At 48.3% G+C, this 19,573-nt stretch overlaps 1 protein-coding gene across 4 annotated transcripts in view; it reads right to left on the bottom strand.

Moving 5' to 3' along the window:
- Positions 1-19,573, bottom strand: part of fam53b (family with sequence similarity 53 member B) — a 149,796-nt gene that overhangs the window by 95,062 nt on the left and 35,161 nt on the right. For 2 of the 4 annotated variants that reach the window (XM_038821487.1, XM_038821486.1), the window contains exon 2: positions 4,742-4,954. In XM_038821487.1, the coding sequence (XP_038677415.1) occupies positions 4,742-4,819 (78 nt within the window). In that variant the 5' untranslated portion in view covers positions 4,820-4,954. Of the gene's footprint in view, positions 1-3,187; positions 3,545-4,741; positions 4,955-6,601; positions 6,620-19,573 lie in introns of those variants that run through there. The other 2 variants (XM_038821488.1, XM_038821489.1) reach the window with 2 other exon arrangements.

Consider the following 19,573-nt stretch of genomic DNA (forward strand, 5'->3'; position numbering starts at 1 on the left):
CAAAACACTCAAGTAATTGTTTAAATTTAATCAAGTCATGCTGTAAAGCAACAAGGCCACCAGTTCCATTCCTTCCAGCAAGTGCTGTGTTGCAGTGATAAATCAAATAGATAAATGCTTAGGTTGAATACTGGGCAAAGGGATGTCAAAGACCTGTATTAAGCATTTCTCTGTTAATATCACCAAGTGTAATTTTTAGGTATTTTAACCCAAAGTAAAATTAGTCATGAGAAAAGCCATTTAATCCAATCAGCTTGCTTTGTCAACAAAGCCCAGATTCTGTTTCAGAGACTGGAGAAAGCTTTGCTCTTCAATATCCAGGCATAACAAACTTGCAAAGCCAAAGTGTTAATTGGAAACTAGGACGCAAGCGGCTAACAATTTAATGAATGGAAAATCATGAGCAACTTGTGCCTAAATTTGTGATAAATGTTTCCACCTTGCCACGTTTCTGTGCCAAGGCACTGAAGAGGAAAACCTGCCCTTGTTGTGACCGTTGAATAGATTTTCCGTGATGTGCATGAATGCAGCAGAAATGTTGCACTTGTCTGACTACGGCATGGCCAATCTAGTCAAATCTTCTGGAACTGCTAAGCAGAGTTATTCATTGATTTTGAGTTCCAATAATTCAATCCACTCAGTCTCTGTGAGCTCACAAACCTAGAGGTAGGAGATCTGGCTATGCTGCAGCTATTTAAAGTACCACATTTAAAGGGAAGGTACTTCTGTATGGCAAAAAAGAATTTCAGAGTGTTTGGAGCATCTGAGCAGAAAACAAATCAGTTCATTTCACCAGCCTTTATATGGTCCACAATCAAAACGTGAACTTATCAAACTATTGCCTCTACAGATGCCATCTGACCTGCCGGGTTTTCCCAGTATTTTGTACTTTTTTTCCCCCACATTTCCAGCATCAATAATTTTTTGCATCAAAAGGATGTTCAGATTGACAAATACAGCAGTTTAAATGTTCACAGAGGAAGAGAGAGAAAAGGAGACTTGACCTTTTTGACACTCCACAGTATCCTTGTGTATGTTACTTCAAAGTTAACATGGAATTCAATGGTATTCTGCTCCTTCTTGAACTCCCTGCCTGAAGACAGGTCCAACCCACAGTACTGCAATCTCCACCACAGATATGGTAAGGAGGCAGGTCCCAAATCCATCCCAGCAAGAAAATGGATCGAATCCCAAACTGTTAGTACCAATCTGATCTACACTGGCCGTCCAGCCAACTGGACAAACTAGTCCCCCGAGGAGTCTGCGTTGCTATGATAACACACACCTTCTGGTCTGGAGCTATGGAACTTATAAGTTCCAATTTATTTCCATAACATGACTGACAAGGAATCTCTCCCACTAACTGGCATTGGGAAATGTTAGAAGGATTCACAAATTGGCACTCAACTTGTTTGGCCATGTTATGAACACTACTTCCTTGGCCATCAAGTCCTCAAGTGGAACTTGAAATTGGAGATTCTGGCTCAGTGGCAGGAACGCTACCCACTTCGTCAAAGACTTGCTCAATAATATTATGATAACTATTTCCCTGTGGATCTTTCACTATGCACAAGCGAGTGGTGCAGAATGGCTGGCAGGAAAATGACTAGAGCACATAAATGCTTTAACCAAAGGGAGTTGGTAAAATTGGGAGCCAAAAACAATGTAGGTAGGCCAGCAGCAGCGTGGTTCAATTCCCGTACCAGCCCCCCCCCCCCCCGAACAGGCGCCGGAATGTGGCGACTAGGGGCGTTTCACAGTAACTTCATTGAAGCCTACTTGTGACAATAAGCGATTTTCATTTCATTTCATTTTCATTTAATTTCATGTGGTGAATTTTCCTTTTGCATCAACTGGTCACATGCCTATTGTGCAGCAAACCAATCCTCTGCATTATTGGCACACAGCAAAAAGATACAGTTGGATAGTTTTCAACACAATCAGAATAGGACAACACAGCAAACACAGTCAACATCAGACAAAGAAGATACAACGTTCTGGCAGAATTCAAAAGCAAGAATGGAAGACCAAATCCTGAAAGGCAAAGCCCAACGGAATGGCTGGTTAAACGTTAAGCTATAAGGTATATCTTACTTCATACTCTACCCTACAGAGCTCATAATTGGCTGCATAACCAGTAAACTTGGTTTGACGAGCACAAAGCCACACTTTATCACCAAATACCGGACGGGATTCTCCGGCTGCGTCCGCCCGGCAACTGGAGAACCCCACCCGAGGTCAATGGAATTCTCCATTCTACGTGGCCCGCCCGTGGCGCTGTTGCAGCAGGCGGGATGGGAGAATCCAGCTCATCATATCAACAATGTCCCTTCATGAACGTTTAATGCTGAACACCACGAAAGGGAATCAGAAGCAAGGAACTACTAAAACAAAATGACTAGTCGAAGGGCTCACATTAGTAGACCAGACAATAATAAAATTGCTCTTCAACATGCAACACCGCAACCACCTTTTATGTTTAGCGAGATTCACACTATGATAGTTCAGCATCTATCTTTACTTTGTGCTCTGGATTATCAACTTCTCTTCCATTCAGTTTGGCAGATGAAAAAGAAAATGTAATCAACATTTCCACTGCTAAGATGATACCACCATCGAAAAAGTAACTCACATGAAGCCCGGCTAAATTTTAATGTTCAAACGGAAAATAATGAATGTTTCACAATTTGTAGACTGGAAGTATGAATAAGCCTGGCACTGTAAACTCCCATAACATCTTCAGTGCTGTCATACATTGTATTCCAGATACATTTTTAGCACTGCTCCCCTGCTAGACTAAACCTTAGCAACTCACGGCACAGATATAATTTAGTGATGTTCAAATTATAGTAAATATTGACCTCATTAGCACCTGCAACAGATTTATCTGCATTAATCCACTGAAAGGGAGATTGAGAATGACATTGTAAAATTGGTCAAAGTGCCCTAACAGATTGCACCAAGAACATCACCTGTTGCAGAAAATGAATTAGTTAAACTACACACATTCCAATGCAAACTCGTGTTTCCAACAAACTTAGTATCATTTTCTTTCTCATCTATCTTCTTCATCTATGTCCCATGACTGCTGGAAAATGACATTTTGTAAGCCATTTAAAGAAGTACATCCTCCTGCCCCTCGATTAACATTGAACCGGAGTAAATATTGGAAATGAATGAAAACAACCTGGCTCATCTTCGTTTGTCTTCGAGACTTAATTCTTCGAGAGGCCATAAATAAAGTGAAAGCATTAACATTCAGCATTATCTTTTCATAACCCTTATAGGATAAAGATTAACTTGGTTTATCTATACGGCAATAACACAAGAGCAACACAGCTTAGAATGCAAAGTAGAACGCACACAGGTCTAAGTAGGGCAATGGCACAGATTCACCATTTGGAGAATGGATAAATATTCCCATTTTGTGAGGATTTGTTGGCCAACTCACATAAATATTAGCAACAATCCTATCAACATTAAATATTTGCTGCAGATGGAATTTCAGCACTGAACAACATTTTTACCATGGATACAAGCTGAAGCTGAAATAGATTCCCCAAGAAACCCAACATCAAATTTCATTTGTGAGGCTTTCCTTAAACATTGGTAGTGTTCCGTAATGCACTGCCAGTTACAAATGTGAGAGATTTAATTTAAACAAACTTTTTGAACTTATTGGGCGGGATACTCTGACCCCCCATCCCCCGGCCGGGTTGGAGAATCGCCCGGGGGGGGGCAGCGTGAATCCAACCCCGCCATTCCAACGGCGGCTGCCAAATTCTCCAGCGCCGTTTTTTTGGCGGCGGCGGGGATTACGTCGCGCCGGTTGGGGCCGTTGGCAGTGGCCCCCCGGCGATTCTCCAGGCCCCGGTGGGCTGAGCGGCCGCCCATATTTGGCCGGTTCCGCTGGCGTGGATTAGACAAGGTCCATACCGGCAGGACCTGGCTCCGATGGCGGCCTGCAGAGTCCTCGGGGGGGGGGGGGGGGGGGGGGCGCGGGGTGATCGGTCCCGGGGGTGGAGGCACGATCTGCGTGCGGGCCTGTGCTGTGGGGGCGCCCTTTCCCTCCACGCCGGCCACTGTAAAGCTCCGCGATGGCCTGCACACAGAAGAAACCCCCTGCGCATGCGCAGGTATCACGCCAGCGGCTTTGCGCATGCGCCAGAACACGCTGGTGCTCCCGTGCATGTGCCAACTCGCGGTCGGCCGGCGGAGGCCCTTCCACACCAGTTGGCGCAACGCCAACCACTCCAGTGCCAGCCTAGCCCCCGGAAGTGCGGAGGATTCCGCACCATCCAGGCAGCCTGATGCCGGAGTCGTTCACGCCACTCTTTGGCGCTGGTACAGCCCGTTCTCCGGTTGTGGGAGAATCCCGGCAATTATTTCAGAAGCTGTTCCAAGTATCAGAGTAGCAGCTGTGATTAATCCATGGCTGCAGTTCTGATTTTGGAAATACCAGGATGCTTTAAATATCAATGCTGAATTAGGTAAAAACTGAAGCAGTCCCAATTAGATCAAACTAAACTGTGCGGAGAAAACCAGCTTGAAATGTACACATTAGTAGTTGCACCACATAAGAAAAAGGCCCAGAAATACAACACGAGGATTGCTAAAGAACACAAGTAATATTGCACAATATAATCTATGCATCTTCTGAAACTATTTATATTGGATGCTCAAAGTCAATGTTATCTTTTCAGAACATAATCCACAGATTAGACTTAATTAATAAGCTTACCAATTCAGAGTTGAAGGTGTTGCGTATAGCATAATCCAAGCCCTTGTTTTCCAGACCTTTGGTTAAAAGGGTCACCATGGTAATAACATAGTCACCTCTCTGGATCCATTACACTGTGGGCAGTAGTCAGTAGGTATCATTTTAAACCACATCTTCCATTTCAGGTCAGCACGAGAGCTAGTTGTGAGTATACAACTGCAATGTTCTTCATAACTGTCCAATAAAACAAACGAGGGAGAGAGGAAAAAAAGGGTGCCGGTGAGTTTTGTGTAGTGCAAATCAAAAACTAAAATTAAATATCTACTGAATATTTATTTCCTCCACCGCGACTCCCCTCTGCACTCCACCCCCCCCCCCCTCCCCACTTACCCCCGCCACCTCCCTCAGTCCATCATACATTATTGTTCCAGGCAAGATTTGTTTAGTGACTTGTCTCCAGATCTCTGAAAACTCTGCTCGCTAGACGTCTGCAACTCATTAATAAATAAAGAGCTCCGAGTGACACTCCCATGAAATTTCATTCCTGCCTGGGGAGGTGACTGGCTTCTACTGTGTCCCCTTCGTGCCGTGACAGAGGTCAGCGAATCAACATGTGGGGAATCACAAGTATAAGCCAGATCCTACACTCAAGTCCCACAGCATTATACATTATTTCTATGTTGCGTCTTTCAATGCTTGCAGGGAATAAAGGCGGAGGCCAGTTGCTAAACACAATTGATGGTAAATATTTTCATCAAAATACTGCAACAGATTTCTATATTTGATTTCATTGCAAAGTTTCTTTGTATCTGAGTGGACGGGTAAGGGTCCCAAGGTATTTAATTGGAAATCAAATCATATGTTACATCCAAATTCTCTCCAAATAAACTAGGACTTTACTTGTACCCATCTTGTTTAATTCATGTAACACAGGTAATACTGATTTAATATCTGGGGACAGCAGATGTTAATACTTTACTTATCCAAGATGTTTGGTGATCTGTGTGCAGATATTGTTCCTACAATGAGATTTCTATATTTTTTCAATTTAATTTGAACTCTGTTCTGAGCTAATGTGCTTTCCTCCATTTTTAAAGAAGGGCGGGATTGTCCACCGCTCCCATCCAGCGACCAGACATTCCCGCCCGAGATCAATGGACCATTACATGGTCCGCGTCCCACCCGTGGCGATCTTGTGGCGGGTGGGGCGAAGAATCCAACCCACAGTCAATAAATTCAGATGATGAAGTGATGAAATTGGCAAGTACAGTGAACTATCTTCTTAAACCATTTTATTTTGGGCACGATTTAACGGAAAAGTTTCTAAATATCATTTGTGGCGAGTTTTTCTTGGAGTTCCCCAGCGCTACATTTGGGCCTTTCGGAATTTCTCACCAATTTCGCTCACACTTCAAATTTTTTCATCATTCGGGAGCTGAGCTCTGAGATCAGGCCAGCATTTTGAAAGGGTGCCCCGATCTGCAAGTGAGCTTGTGGATCCCCCTCACCCCCCACCCATGGGCAATTTCATCCCTCACACATACCTCAGTATGGAGTTCTGGGCCACCCCCCACTCCAGGCCCCCACACCTGCTTCAAACTACCCGCTCCCTCAATCTCCCAGAGGCTCTCGCTGCCAGAAATGGTGTTAGTCTGGCAGTGCCGCCCACTTTCCAGGGGGCGGGCCAGGGGGCCACCCTGCGTTATCCTGGCTGCCCAGGGGCTCCAATGGCCTGGAAGACTCCGTAGATGCCTTTCTGCCTGGTCCACATTTGTATGGACCAGAATTGAATAGTGCCTGGCTGCCAAAACCCTGGGAAAGCCGGTAGATCCCAGGAGATACAGGGTAAATAGGCCTTAAGTAGATTTATGGCCTACTTACGCGAGCGGCTTGGTTCTGCCCATTGTGGGCGGGTTCCTAATCCTGGCGCCTCGTGAGACTTGAATGGGTCCCGCGAGTTGTTGCGGCTGTTGGGAAGACCGCAGGAGGCTTCACCCGGGATCACTGGGGCGCAACGTCGCTAGTAGATCGCGCCCTTTGTCTCTTCCAACTTCACCTCTAACAATAAAAGTGTGAAGATTTTTGTCACTAAGATTGAGATGTTACGATCAGCGGTCTCTGCAACATTCTCCCTTCCACTAGCTCACCTGGCCAAATTTCCTCTCAACTTCCCCCTTGCCCGAGCCATGAATGAACATCTTTCTCCAGTTCCTTTCCTATCTCCTCAGTGCCTTCTGTGAGCTCTCCCTGTCTGCAAGACTCACCTCCTGTTTGTTTCCCCAATCCTGTCCCCTAACTGATCATCCACCTTCCCTCACTGGTCCACATGTTAACTTCTCTTTGAATATTGTCTCTCTCTTTTAAACTTTAGGTCACCTTATGTGGCTTGATATCATACTTTGTTTTAAAATGGCATCCGGGAACATTTTATTCTATTAAAGGCACAGAATAAATATAAGTTATTGTGGTGGGATGCCACATTTAGAACAGCCCACAGAGTAGAGAGTTGTCGGAGTTCCAATGGTGAACCTCTGTCTGGCTAAGCTTACAAGTTATTATACATCAAAACTCAGAACTGCCGAATAAAGATACTTCACTCCCGGATTTTATCAAAATAGCTTTTTAAATTCCTCAAACTGAGGGTGTTACTTATTGCTTACACCACGTGTAGGTAGCAAATCATTGTTTATACAAAATAAATATGCGACATTCGGACAGAATTCAGTTGGAAATTTGTCGACGAGGTGATTTTCTGGCCGGATATGTTGACTGCGTCAAGTTTAAATCAATTCACATAACAGGATTACCTTCCCCATAAACCATGGCTCAACTGGGAAACTTGGAACTCCATCCATTATCATTGGATTGGTCAGTTTTGTTTAAAAGTGGAGGTACACATACTTGTTTGCCAAGTGTTAACAGAATAAAATCTCAAAGTTTAAAAACTCTTTGGCATCATCGGAAAGGACCCAGCTTTCGAATGGATGTTGAATCAGCCTGTTTGTATATTCACGCATATTTGAAGAGTTTCCAAGGAAAGCATGAGTCTTTAACCTCCACTGGGATTTTCTAGGCTTTGCTTGAATAAGATTTGAATTTTCACTCATTAAACAGCAAGATTCTTCTCTGCAATATCCACATTAGGTGGATTCACGATAGGCTCAGCAGATAATAAGAATAATCTTCTTTGTAGGCTTACATTAACACTGCAATAAATTTATTGTGAAAATCCCCTAGTCGCCACATTCCGGCGCCTGTTCGGGTACACAGAGGGAGAGTTCAGAATGTCCAAATTACCTAACAGCACGTCTTTCGGGACTTGTGGGGGGAAACCGGAGCACTCGGAGGAAATCCACGCAGGTACAGGGAGAACGTGCAGACTCTACACAGACAGTGGCCCAAGCTGGGAATCAAACCTGGGACCCTGGCACTGTGAAGCAACAGTGCTAACCACTGTGCTGCAGTGCCGCCCAACTGAAGGATCTGTACACACGGATCAAAGTGGAGCAGAAATAAATTTTGACTGAAGAGCAAGGCTGTTGATGCACACCCCTGGAGGAGTGCAGCTCCAACAACCCTCCAGAAGTTCAAAACTATCCAGGACAAAGAAGTCCATTGATTGGCACCCCTTCCACAAGCATTCACTCCCTCTACCACCAACGCACAGTAGCAGCAGTGTGTCCCATCTTCAAGATGAACTGCAGGAGGCCAGCACATTAGCACAGTGGTTAGCACTGTTGCTTCACAGCACCAGGGACCCGGGTTCAATTCCCAGCTAGATTCCGCACGTTCTCCCCTTGTCTGCGTGGGTTTCCTCCGGAGCCCCGGTTTCCTCCCACAAGTCCCGAAAGACATGCTTGTTAGGTGAATTAGACATTCTGAATTCTCCCTCAGTGTACCTGAACAGGTGCCGTGGTGTGGCAACTAGGAGAGTTTTGCAGTAACTTCATTGCAGTGTTAATCTAAGCCTACTTGTGACACTAATAAAGATTATTTTAAAAACTCACCGAGACTCCTTTGGCAGCACCTTCCAAACTCATGGCCACTACCATCGAGAAGTACAGGGGAAGCAGATACCTCGAAACACCACCACTTGGAAGTTCCCATCCAAGTCGCTGGGTCAAAATCCTGGAGCTCCCCCCCCTAACAGCACTATGGATGTACCTACACCACATGGACTGCAACGGTTCAAGAAGGCAGCTCAACACCACCTTGCCGAGGGCAACTAGGGATGGCAACAGATGCTGGCCTAGCCAGCGAATCGCTCATCCTGTCAAAAATGAATTTTTTTTTTAAAATTCCTTTTGCAACTGTATTCATGTTGGAAGCCTCCAATGAGTTAGGAGAGGGCTAAGACAGTAGCAGCAAGGGATAATACTCATGCACTGATGGATGAAGCTATTGCAGTATACCAAATGGACAAACAACAAAGATTAACAGGAGGCAAAATGCTACAAGAAGTGCAGGCAAAGACAGTGTGAAGAGCTCATGAATGATGACAGCCAAATGAATGAAGCATTCTGCAGTTAGTGCTGACAAAGAACCTCAGAAAAAGTTTAAATGGGAAGCAACAGGTGCAGTGGGAGGACTACATTCACAAAGCGGTCAAGAGACCTGCACTGGTGGCAGGGTGAAGGTCTCATTTCTACAGAATGTCATTCAGTTTCTGCTCACATGGAGGCATTGCGGATCACTTCACACTATAGGTTGGTGATCTGTAACTAGTGCGGTTTTCAGCGCTGGGACTGCAACTATTTATAATATGTAGTAATGATTTGGAGGAAGGAAGTGGATGTTCTGTAGCCAGAATTGCAGATGACACAATAATAATCTTTATTGTCACAAGTAGGCTTACATTAACACTGCAATGAAGTTACTGCGAAAAGCCCCTGGTCGCCACATTTGGGTACACAGGGGTAGAATTCAGAATGCCCAAATTACCTATGTGGAAAGGCAAGTTGCGAGAGATATTCAAGCAGTTTGCAAAGAGATAATGATAGGTTAAGTAAATGAACAAAATGTTGGCAAATGGAGTATAATGTGGGAAAATGTGAAGTTGTTAATTTTGGAAGGGAGAACAGAAGAACAGATTATTATTTAAATGGAGAAAATTTGCAGAAAGCTGCAACACAAAGGGACTCGAGCGCTCTTGTGCACGAAACACAGAAAGCTAGCACACAGGTGCAGCAAGCAATCAGGAAGGCTAATGGAACATTGGACCTTATTTCAAGGGGGTTGGAGTATAAGAGTAGGGAAGTCTTGCTGCATCTGTACAAAGTACTGATGAGAGAACATCTGGACTACTGTGAGCAGTTTTGGTCCCCTATTTAAGGAAAGGTAGAATTTAATTGGAGGCGGTTCAGAAAAAGTTCACTAAGATTGTCTTATGAGCAATGGAGGGATTGTCTTATGAGCAATGGTCAAACAGGTTGTGTCGCTACTCATTGGAATTTAAAAGAACGAGAGGTGATCTCATTGAAACATATAGGAATTTTATGGCGCTTGACAGGGTAAATGCTGAGAGGATAGTTCCCCTCATGGGAGAGTCTCGGACCAGAGGGCATATTCTCAGGCTAAAGGGGTGCCCATTTAAGACTGAGATGAGGGTTGGAGTCTTTGGAACTACCTCCTCCTACCCTGTGGGGGTGGAATCCTCGTGTATATTTAAGGCTGAGATAAATAGAATCTTGATCAGTAAGGGAATCAAGGGTTACGGGGAAAGGGCAGGAAGTGAACGTGAGCAATGTTGGATCAGCCATGACCTATTGAATGATGGAGCAGGCTCGAGGGGCCAATTTTATGGAATTTGGGTATTCTGGCAAGTGTTTCTAGGTAATCGTGACTATACAATCCAACCAACAATCCCCGATGGACATGGATTTCCTTTTCCAAAAATAAATATAGATGAAAATAATCCGATTGAAGCATATACATGCCTTTTTCTCTTTGTGCCTTCCCAGCTATGGTTCACTAAGTTTCTGAAATAAGCTTCAGATCCACACTCATACAGGGATCACTCTCACAGTTGCCTACATGGCGTAAGCCCCCAAGCAACAATGAAGAACTTGTCAGGTTTAGAACATGAGAAGGAATCACATGTTCGCTGTTTCTTCTTATGTCTTCTCTCATTCAATCAAAAGAAAAACACAATTTGATCTCATTCTAAATGTTTGCTATTTTTATGAAAAGGAGGCAGTGCTGTCATAATGCCCGTGATAAACACTTATCAGCATTTCAGGGTTTGGCAGTTATTACAATACTCAGAATGTTATCCTCAATGGTCCAGAGATTGCAATCAAAGTTAGTATAGCCACTAAAATTCAGTGATTAAACCAATCATTCAGGTCTGCAAGTTGGAGTTCAGAATTTACTCAATTCAATCCTGGCAAGGCCGACTTTGATAAAGAGCAAAAATGTGAAACAATTACTCTTTATCGACTCAGGCAGCTTTACTGGGGGAAATAATGAATTCAAGCATATGGCCATGACTGGCTAAATTAATATTAATAGCATGTACTGTTCAGGAAATTATCTCTTAGATGTTGCTCACCGTGTATCCAGATATAATGTGGAGATGCCGGCGTTGGACTGGGATGAGCACAGTAAGAAGACTTCTTACTGTATCTAGATATAGGTTTACATTAGCCCAGAGGGGTTGTTCAACTATGGGCTGGGATTCTCCGAGCCCGCGGCGGGTTGGAGAATCGCCGTTGACGCCATAAATTCCCGTCACGCCGCTCCGATGAGATTCTCTGGCGACCGGAGCATCTGTGCCAGTCATGTGCGTGCGATCGATCAACGCAGCGCCAGTCGGGGGCCATTGAAAGAGGCCCCCGTGGCGATTCCCCGCAGTCGGCCGGCCGAGTTCCACCAGCGTTGTTCAGACACCCAGCGGGAGCTTGGACCCACGGCCGCGGTGGCCATCCTGGTGGGGGGGAAATCAGACTCCGGGGGGGGGGCCTCCATGACGGCCAGGCCCGTGATCGGGGTTAGCGATCAGCGGGCGAGCGCGATCTGGGGGAAGACTACCTTCTTCCATGTGGGCTCGCTGTGTCGCTAAACCATGTTGCGCAGTGCTGGTGTGGAAAGGGCCACCACGCGCATGCACCGGCACGAAAACGGCCACCATCACGTGCATGCGCGGACCCGCGCCTGCAGTGTAGGGCCGCGTATCGGTGCCGGAACTGTGTGGAGCACTCCGGCACCGTGCTGGCCCTCTGTGGACCACTGAATCACTGGGCCAAGAGGCCCGGTGACGCTGGCGTGAAACACTCTGGTGTTTACGCCGGTGCCAACCCTTAGCCGGGATTGTGGAGAATCCCTACCTTGATATCTGCAGGAGTCAAAAGTAAAATGTAGGGACAGCACAGTGGCGCAATGGTTAGTGCTGCTGCCTCACGGCGCTGAGGTCCCAGGTTCGATCCCAGCCCTGTGTCACTGTCCAGTGTGGAGTTTGCACATTCTCTCCGTGTTTGCGTGGATTTCGCCCCCACAACCCAAAAATGTGCAAGTTAGGTGGATTAGCTATGCTAAATTGTCCCTTAATTGGAAAAATGAACTGGGTATTTTACATTTATTTTCTAAAAGTAAAATGTAGCATAAAGGTAGAGGTAAAGTCAACATCGTCTCAGATGACAATAGGCTACTTTCCTCTTTGAGGGGGAGAGTTGACTGGTGGGGATTTAACCTGAGGGTCACCACACATCAGGCGAGAGGCAAGGTTGAGAAGGCAGGGCCTTCATGAATAACCTCAGCCGGTACGGGAATTGAACCCGCACTGCTGGCCTTGCTCTGCATCACATGACAAGTGAGCTAAACCGGCCCCCTGCAGCCTCCTGCCGTTAGTGGTCTCTCACACCAGCCAGCCAGTCTTTCCACTTGGTCATCTGTTCATCTGTTGAGAAAGAGGTAAAGCTACAATATGTTAATCACTTCTGCCATTAACATTGGAATGGCACCCACATCCCCAGGTTTGGAGGATCCTTGGCATTTTTGGCCATCCCTCCGCTTTCCCCACCTCCCCATTAATTTTATTATGAATTTAATGAGTAGAAACCATTTTCACTATTTAACAGGCTCAAATCTTTGACTATCTGCAAGATTCCCTTCATATTTTCTGCTCTAATAAATAGTCCTAGTTTTTTAAAATCTTGTCAAGATAATTTAACCACTTCAGCCCTCATATCATCCAAATAAATCTGCATTCTCTCTCTTCTAGAGCTTCAGTTTTCTCAAGTGCAATGAGGTATTTAAAATTTCATGCATTACTCCGGCTTGCACATGTTCACAATCACCATCTTCTTTATGTATTCAGTGCCCTGATACAAAATCCAGAATCCAATTTGCCCTTTCTATGTCTAATTTCACCTATAATTGTGCTTATAGATCAGAGAAATTTGACGCTCTAAATCGTTCTCTTCTCTCTCCCTCCACAATATTGAAAATGCTGTTCCGGTGGCAGTTATGCAGCAATAAGCCACACAGGTGGGAGCTCTCGTTTTAAAGAGATTTTTCGGCTCTTTTGAGAGCCCAAAACGGAAATTTTTCGACGTCTCCCGGTGGGGGAAGGTGTGCCGAACTACTTTCCCTGCAGTCCATGCCTCAAACTCGGAGTGGAAAGGTGGAAAAAACAGCAGCAGCTCCTCAGAAAAAACGGGGGAAGGGATCCAAGATGGCCACCGACAGAGCTCCAGAGGAGTGGAGACTCTGGGCCCAGAAACAACAAACTGATCTCCTGCGCTGCTTTAAAGAATTCAAGGATGAAGTACTGAGCTCTCTGCAGGAAACAAACAGAAGGCTGTCAGAGATTCAGTCCACCCAGGGTGCTGCCATCAAGAAGTTGCAGACGCAGGCCATTGAACGAGAGGAGGAGGCCGTGGTCCTCGTGAGTAAGGTGGAGGGGCACGAAGCACTCCACAAGAAGTGGCAGGAACGCTTCGAGGAGCTGGATCACCGCATGAGGCGGAAAAACCTGCGGATCTTGGGCCTTGCGGAGGGGCTGGAGGGATCGGACCTGACAGCCTATGTGGCTGAGTTCGCTAGTGGGGGCCGGGTCTCTCCATCTGCCCCTGGAGCTGGAGGGAGCACACAGAGGAGGCCTAAGGAGAATGAACCCCCGCGTGCGGTGCTGGTGAGGTTCCACCGGTTCAGTGATCGGGACTGCGTGCTGCGCTGGGCCAAGAAGGTGAAGAGCAGCAATTGGGAGAATGGGGTAGTGCGGATCTACCAGGACTGGAGTGCGGAGGTGGCTAAGCGGCGGTCCGGATTTAATCGGACGAAAGAGGTGCTTTATAGAAAAAAGATAAAGTTCGGAATGTTGCCGCCCGCGCGCCTGTGGGTAACTTATTCGGACCGGGACCATTATTTCGATTCCCCGGAGGAGGCGTGGGCCTTCGTGCGGACGGAGAAACTGGACTTGAACTAGGGGTTGGGGGTTGCGAGGTCGGCTGTAAGATATTAGTGCTGGATTCGGCTGTTGCTGTGTTCTCTTTTTCTTCTGTTTTTTTCTTCTTGTTTTAGTACTTTTGCAATTTTGATATGGTTATTTACGGGGGGGTTGTTCTGCTATGTTTTTGTTTTTGTGCTTGGGGCATTGTTTGGGCTGTGTATCTTGCGGGGAGGGTCGGGGGGGTATGTTGTATTCTATGTCGGAGTGGGGGTATGGAGGGGGGCTGATATTTGGGAGCTGCGTCAGAAGGGTGTGGTGGGGCAGGGCGAAAGCGCGGGCTTTCCTCTGGTTTCCCGCGTTGCGGGGCTGGGGGGGCGGAGATGGTGACGGGGGAGGTGGGGCCTTAACTGGTTCTTCCCCGCGCTGGAGCGGTGCCAGGAGGAGGGATAGATTGGGGGATGATCCCACTTCGGGAGGGGTCGGGCTATTGGCGGGAGTTTCCGGGGTCAGCAGAAGTTAGCTGACCCACGGAAGTACAATGGAGGACGGTTCGCGGCTGGGAGGGTTCCTAGCCTGGGGGGAAGGGAGGGGGGGAAAGGGGAATACCGGGTTGCTGCTGGTAGGGCCAAGAAGGAGCTGGTGGGGGCTGGGGGGACAGAGGTGAGGGGTTGTCGCTATGGGGACGGGGTCGAGCAGGGGACGCTGGCCTGGGGCGGGCAGTCGACGGGCTATGGCTAGCCGACGGGGGAGGGGGGCGGGACGCCCTCTGATCCGGTTGGTCACCTGGAATGTGAGAGGGTTGAATGGGCCGGTGAAGCGGTCAAGGGTACTGGCTTACCTGAAGGGGCTAAAGGCGGATGTGGCAATGCTTCAGGAGACCCACCTGAGGGTGGCGGACCAGGTCCGCCTGAGGAAGGGATGGGTGGGGCAGGTTTTCCACTCGGGGTTGGATGTGAGGAACCGGGGAGTGGCGATTCTGGTGGGGAAAAATGTGTTGTTTGAGGCATCGGAGGTGGTGGCGGATAAGGGGGGTAGGTATGTGATGGTTAGGGGCAGGCTACAAGGAGAGAAGGTGGTACTGGCTAGTGTGTATGCCCCAAATTGGGACGATGCGGGCTTTATGAGGCGTATGTTGGGACGGATCCCGGATCTGGAGGCGGGAGGTCTGATCATAGGGGGGGACTTTAATACGGTGTTGGATCCTTCACTGGATCGGTCCAGCTCTAGGACGGGTAGGAGGCCGGCGGCGGCCAAGGTACTGAGAGGGTTTATGGATCAGATGGGTGGAGTGGATCCATGGAGGTTTGTGAGGCCGAGGGCACGTGAGTACTCTTTCTTCTCCCACGTACATAGGGTCTACTCTCGGATAGATTTCTTCGTGGTGAGTAGGGGACTGATTCCGAGAGTGGAGGAGGCCGAGTATTCGGCCATTGCAATCTCTGACCACGCTCCGCATTGGATAGAGTTGGAAATGGGGGAGGTGCGAGACCAACGTCCGTTGTGGCGGTTGGATGTGGGGTTGTTGGCGGAGGAGGAGGTGTGTAGGAGGGTCCGGGCAAGTATTGAGGGGTACCTTGAGGTGAATGATACGGGGGAGGTTCAGGTGGGGATGGTCTGGGAAGCCCTGAAGGCAGTAATTCGTGGAGAGCTGATATCCATTCGGGCACACAGGGAGAGGAGCGAGAGGAGTGAGAGGGATAGACTGGTGGGAAAGAAACTGGAGGTGGACAGGAGGTATGCAGAGGCACCAGAGGAGGGACTGTTGGGGGAGAGGCGCAGCCTGCAGGCTAAATTTGATTTGCTGACCACTAGAAAGGCTGAGGCACAGTGGAGGAAGGCACAAGGGGCAGTGTACGAACATGGTGAAAAGGCGAGTAGGATGCTGGCTCATCAGCTCCGTAAGCGGGATGCGGCTAAGGAGATTGCTGGAGTGAGAGACAAGAGTGGGAATGTGGTGCGGAAGGGGGTAGAGGTGAATGAGGTCTTCAACGACTTTTACGGGGAACTGTACCAGTCGGAGCCAACGGGGGAGAGGAGGGGAATGGAGAGGTTCCTTGACAGGCTTTCTTTCCCGAAGGTGCAGGAGGAGAAGGTGGAGGGGCTGGGTGCGCCGATTGAGCTGGAGGAGATAGTTAAGGGGATCGGGCAGATGCAGTCAGGGAAGGCACCGGGGCCGGATGGGTTCCCGGTGGAATTTTATAAAAAGTTTGTGGACCTAGTGGGCCCCTTGCTGGTGCGGACACTCAACGAAGCGTGGGAAGGGGGGACTTTGCCCCCGACGATGTCACGGGCGCTGATCTTGTTAATTTTAAAGAAGGACAAGGACCCCCAGCAGTGTGGTTCATACAGGCCCATATCTCTCCTCAACGTGGATGCTAAGGTGCTGGCAAAAATCCTGGCCACCAGGATAGAGGACTGTGTGCCAGGGGTTGTGCATGAGGACCAGACAGGTTTTGTGAAAGGAAGGCAGCTGAACACGAATGTGCGGAGATTGCTGAATGTCATCATGATGCCGGCGATTGAGGGGGAGGCAGAGATAGTGGTGGCGCTGGATGCGGAGAAGGCCTTCGATAGAGTGGAGTGGGGGTACCTATGGGAGGTGTTGGGGAGGTTTAGATTTGGTGAAGGGTTCATTAGATGGGTAAGGCTGCTATATGAGGCCCCGATGGCGTGCGTGGCCACGAATAGGAGGAGGTCGGAGTACTTCCGGCTTTACCGAGGGACCAGGCAGGGTTGCCCCTTGTCCCCTTTGTTGTTTGCACTGGCAATCGAGCCGCTGGCGATGGCATTGAGAGATTCAGAGAGGTGGAGAGGCTTGGTGGGAGGTGGAGAGGAACATAGGGTGTCGTTGTATGCCGACGACCTGTTACTGTATGTGGCGGACCCGGTGGGAGGGATGCCGGGAGTGATGGAGTTACTAGCCGAGTTTGGGACCTTCTCAGGTTATAAATTAAACTTAGGCAAGAGCGAGGTGTTTGTGGTGCACCCTGGAGACCAGGAGGAAGGAATTGGTAGGCTCCCGCTTAGGCGGGCAGGGGAGAGCTTTAGGTACCTGGGTGTGCAAGTGGCCAGGGACTGGGGGACTCTCCACAAGCATAACTTTACCAGACTGGTAGATCAGATGGAGGAGGAGTTCAGGAGGTGGGACATGCTACCATTGTCGTTGGCGGGGAGGGTGCAGTCCGTCAAAATGACAGTGCTTCCGAGGTTCTTGTTCCTTTTTCAGTGCCTGCCCATATTTATCCCCAGGGCCTTCTTTAGGAGAGTGACCGGCAGTATTCTGAGCTTTGTGTGGGCACATGGGACTCCGAGAGTGAGGAGGGTATTCCTGGAGCGAGGAAGGGATAGAGGCGGGCTGGCGCTGCCCAACCTTCTGGGGTACTATTGGGCATCGGGGCCTCATATAGCAGCCTTACCCATCAATGGTGCGTAAATGGGTGATGGAGGGGGCAGGGGCGGCGTGGAAAAGAATGGAGATGGCGTCATGTAGAGGTACAAGCCTGGGTGCCATGGTAACGGCACCGCTGCCGCTCTCCCCCAAGAGGGTTACCACGAGCCCGGTGGTGGCGGCGACCCTAAGAATCTGGGGACAGTGGAGACGGCATCGGGGGGGAAACAGGGGGCTCGATGGAGGCTCCACTGGGTGGCAACCATCGGTTCATCCCGGGGAATACGGATGGGGGATTCAGGGGATGGCAAAGGGCGGGCATCAGCAAATTGAGGGACCTGTTTATTGGCGGGAGGTTTGCGGGCCTGGGGGAACTGGAAGATAAATTTGGCCTTCCCCAGGGGAACATGTTCAGATACCTGCAGGTAAAGGCGTTTGCTAGGCGACAGGTAGAGGGATTCCCTTTGCTGCCCTCGCAGGGGACGATGGACAGAGTGCTTTCGGGGGTGTGGGTAGGAGAGGGGAAGGTGTCTGACATCTATAAGGTAATGCAGGAGGTGGAGGAGTCGTCAGTGGAGGAGCTGAAGGCTAAATGGGAGGAGGAACTCGGGGAGCAGATAGAGGATGGGACTTGGGCGGAGGCCTTGGAGAGAGTCAACTCCTCCTCCTCATGTGCGAGGCTTAGTCTCATCCAATTTAAAGTGCTGCACCGGGCCCATATGTCCGGGACTAGGATGAGTAGGTTCTTCGGGGGTGACCAGATGTTCGGGGAGTCCTGCGAACCACGCCCATATGTTCTGGGCATGCCCAGCACTGGAAGAATTCTGGAAGGGGGTGGCGGGGACGGTGTCGAGGGTGGTTGGATCCAGGGTCAAACCAGGGTGGGGACTCGCGATTTTTGGGGTTGGGGTGGAGCCGGGAGTGCAGGAGGCGAAAGAGGCCGGTGTCCTGGCCTTTGCGTCCCTAGTAGCCCGTCGAAGGATTCTGTTACAATGGAAGGATGCAAGGCCCCCAAGCGTGGAGACCTGGATCAGTGACATGACGGGATTTATAAAATTGGAAAAGGTCAAATTTGCCCTGAGAGGATCAATACAAGGGTTCTATAAACGATGGCAGCCTTTTCTGGACTTCCTGGCTCAGAGATAGGTAACTGGGTCAATAGCAGCAGCAACCCGGGGGGGGGGGGGGGGGGGGGGGGGGGGGCGGGGCGAATGTATATGATTGTTAATATTATTGTTATTTTCGGTATTTTACTAAGGTGCGTTATTGTTGTATAAAATCAAAATTTCTCAATAAAAATTATTTAAAAAAAAAAAATATTGAAAATGCTACTGTTTGGATTAATTCTGTTATCTGTTGTTCCTTTTCCAAAAAAATATTGCTCTTCACATTCATTTAAGTTGAACTACGTTTGCCACATGTTTGCCCACTCCTCTAACTTGTCTATGCCCCCAAATAATCATCCTCAATATTTCACACCCCCCAAATTTAGTTTGTAAACTTGGAATAATGTGTATCAAAATGATGTATAAACTGGAAAATTGCAATATAGATTCCAGGAAAGGCCGTTGCTAGGTCCTGTCAATTGAAGAAACATCCATTTACCCCTACTCTCTGCTTTCTATCTTTCACCAATCCCTGTATCCATGCTACCAAGAAACATTTAATACCTTGGGCATTAATCTTGACAACAGCTCCCAAGGCAACTTGATTGAAGCATAAAAAAGTTCCTGCAGGGTCTTGACAGGGTGGGTATGGTAAGATTGGTGAAATTTTCCTGGATTTCAGCAAAGACCAATGGTGGGCGGGAAAACCAATGTTGAAACTCCCAACAGCATAGTGCTGGAAAAACCTCAAGGGGCAGGTCGCACTATGTAACGCTGGTGGGGTGGCCTCAGACTCACCCACTCCACCAGCAGCTTAGTCCTTCGTAGATTGGGGTGCGATTTTCAAAGATTGTCCCAGTGCAAATAAGTTATGGGAAGGGGAGGTGGTATGCCAGGGAGCGGTGCCCAATCATGACCCGCTTTCCCATACCATCTTCCCCCCACCCCGTGTAATGTTCTCATCTGAGCTC

This window comes from Scyliorhinus canicula, chromosome 16 (genome assembly GCF_902713615.1).
Source record: "Scyliorhinus canicula chromosome 16, sScyCan1.1, whole genome shotgun sequence".
Classification (NCBI taxonomy): Eukaryota; Metazoa; Chordata; class Chondrichthyes; order Carcharhiniformes; family Scyliorhinidae; genus Scyliorhinus; species Scyliorhinus canicula.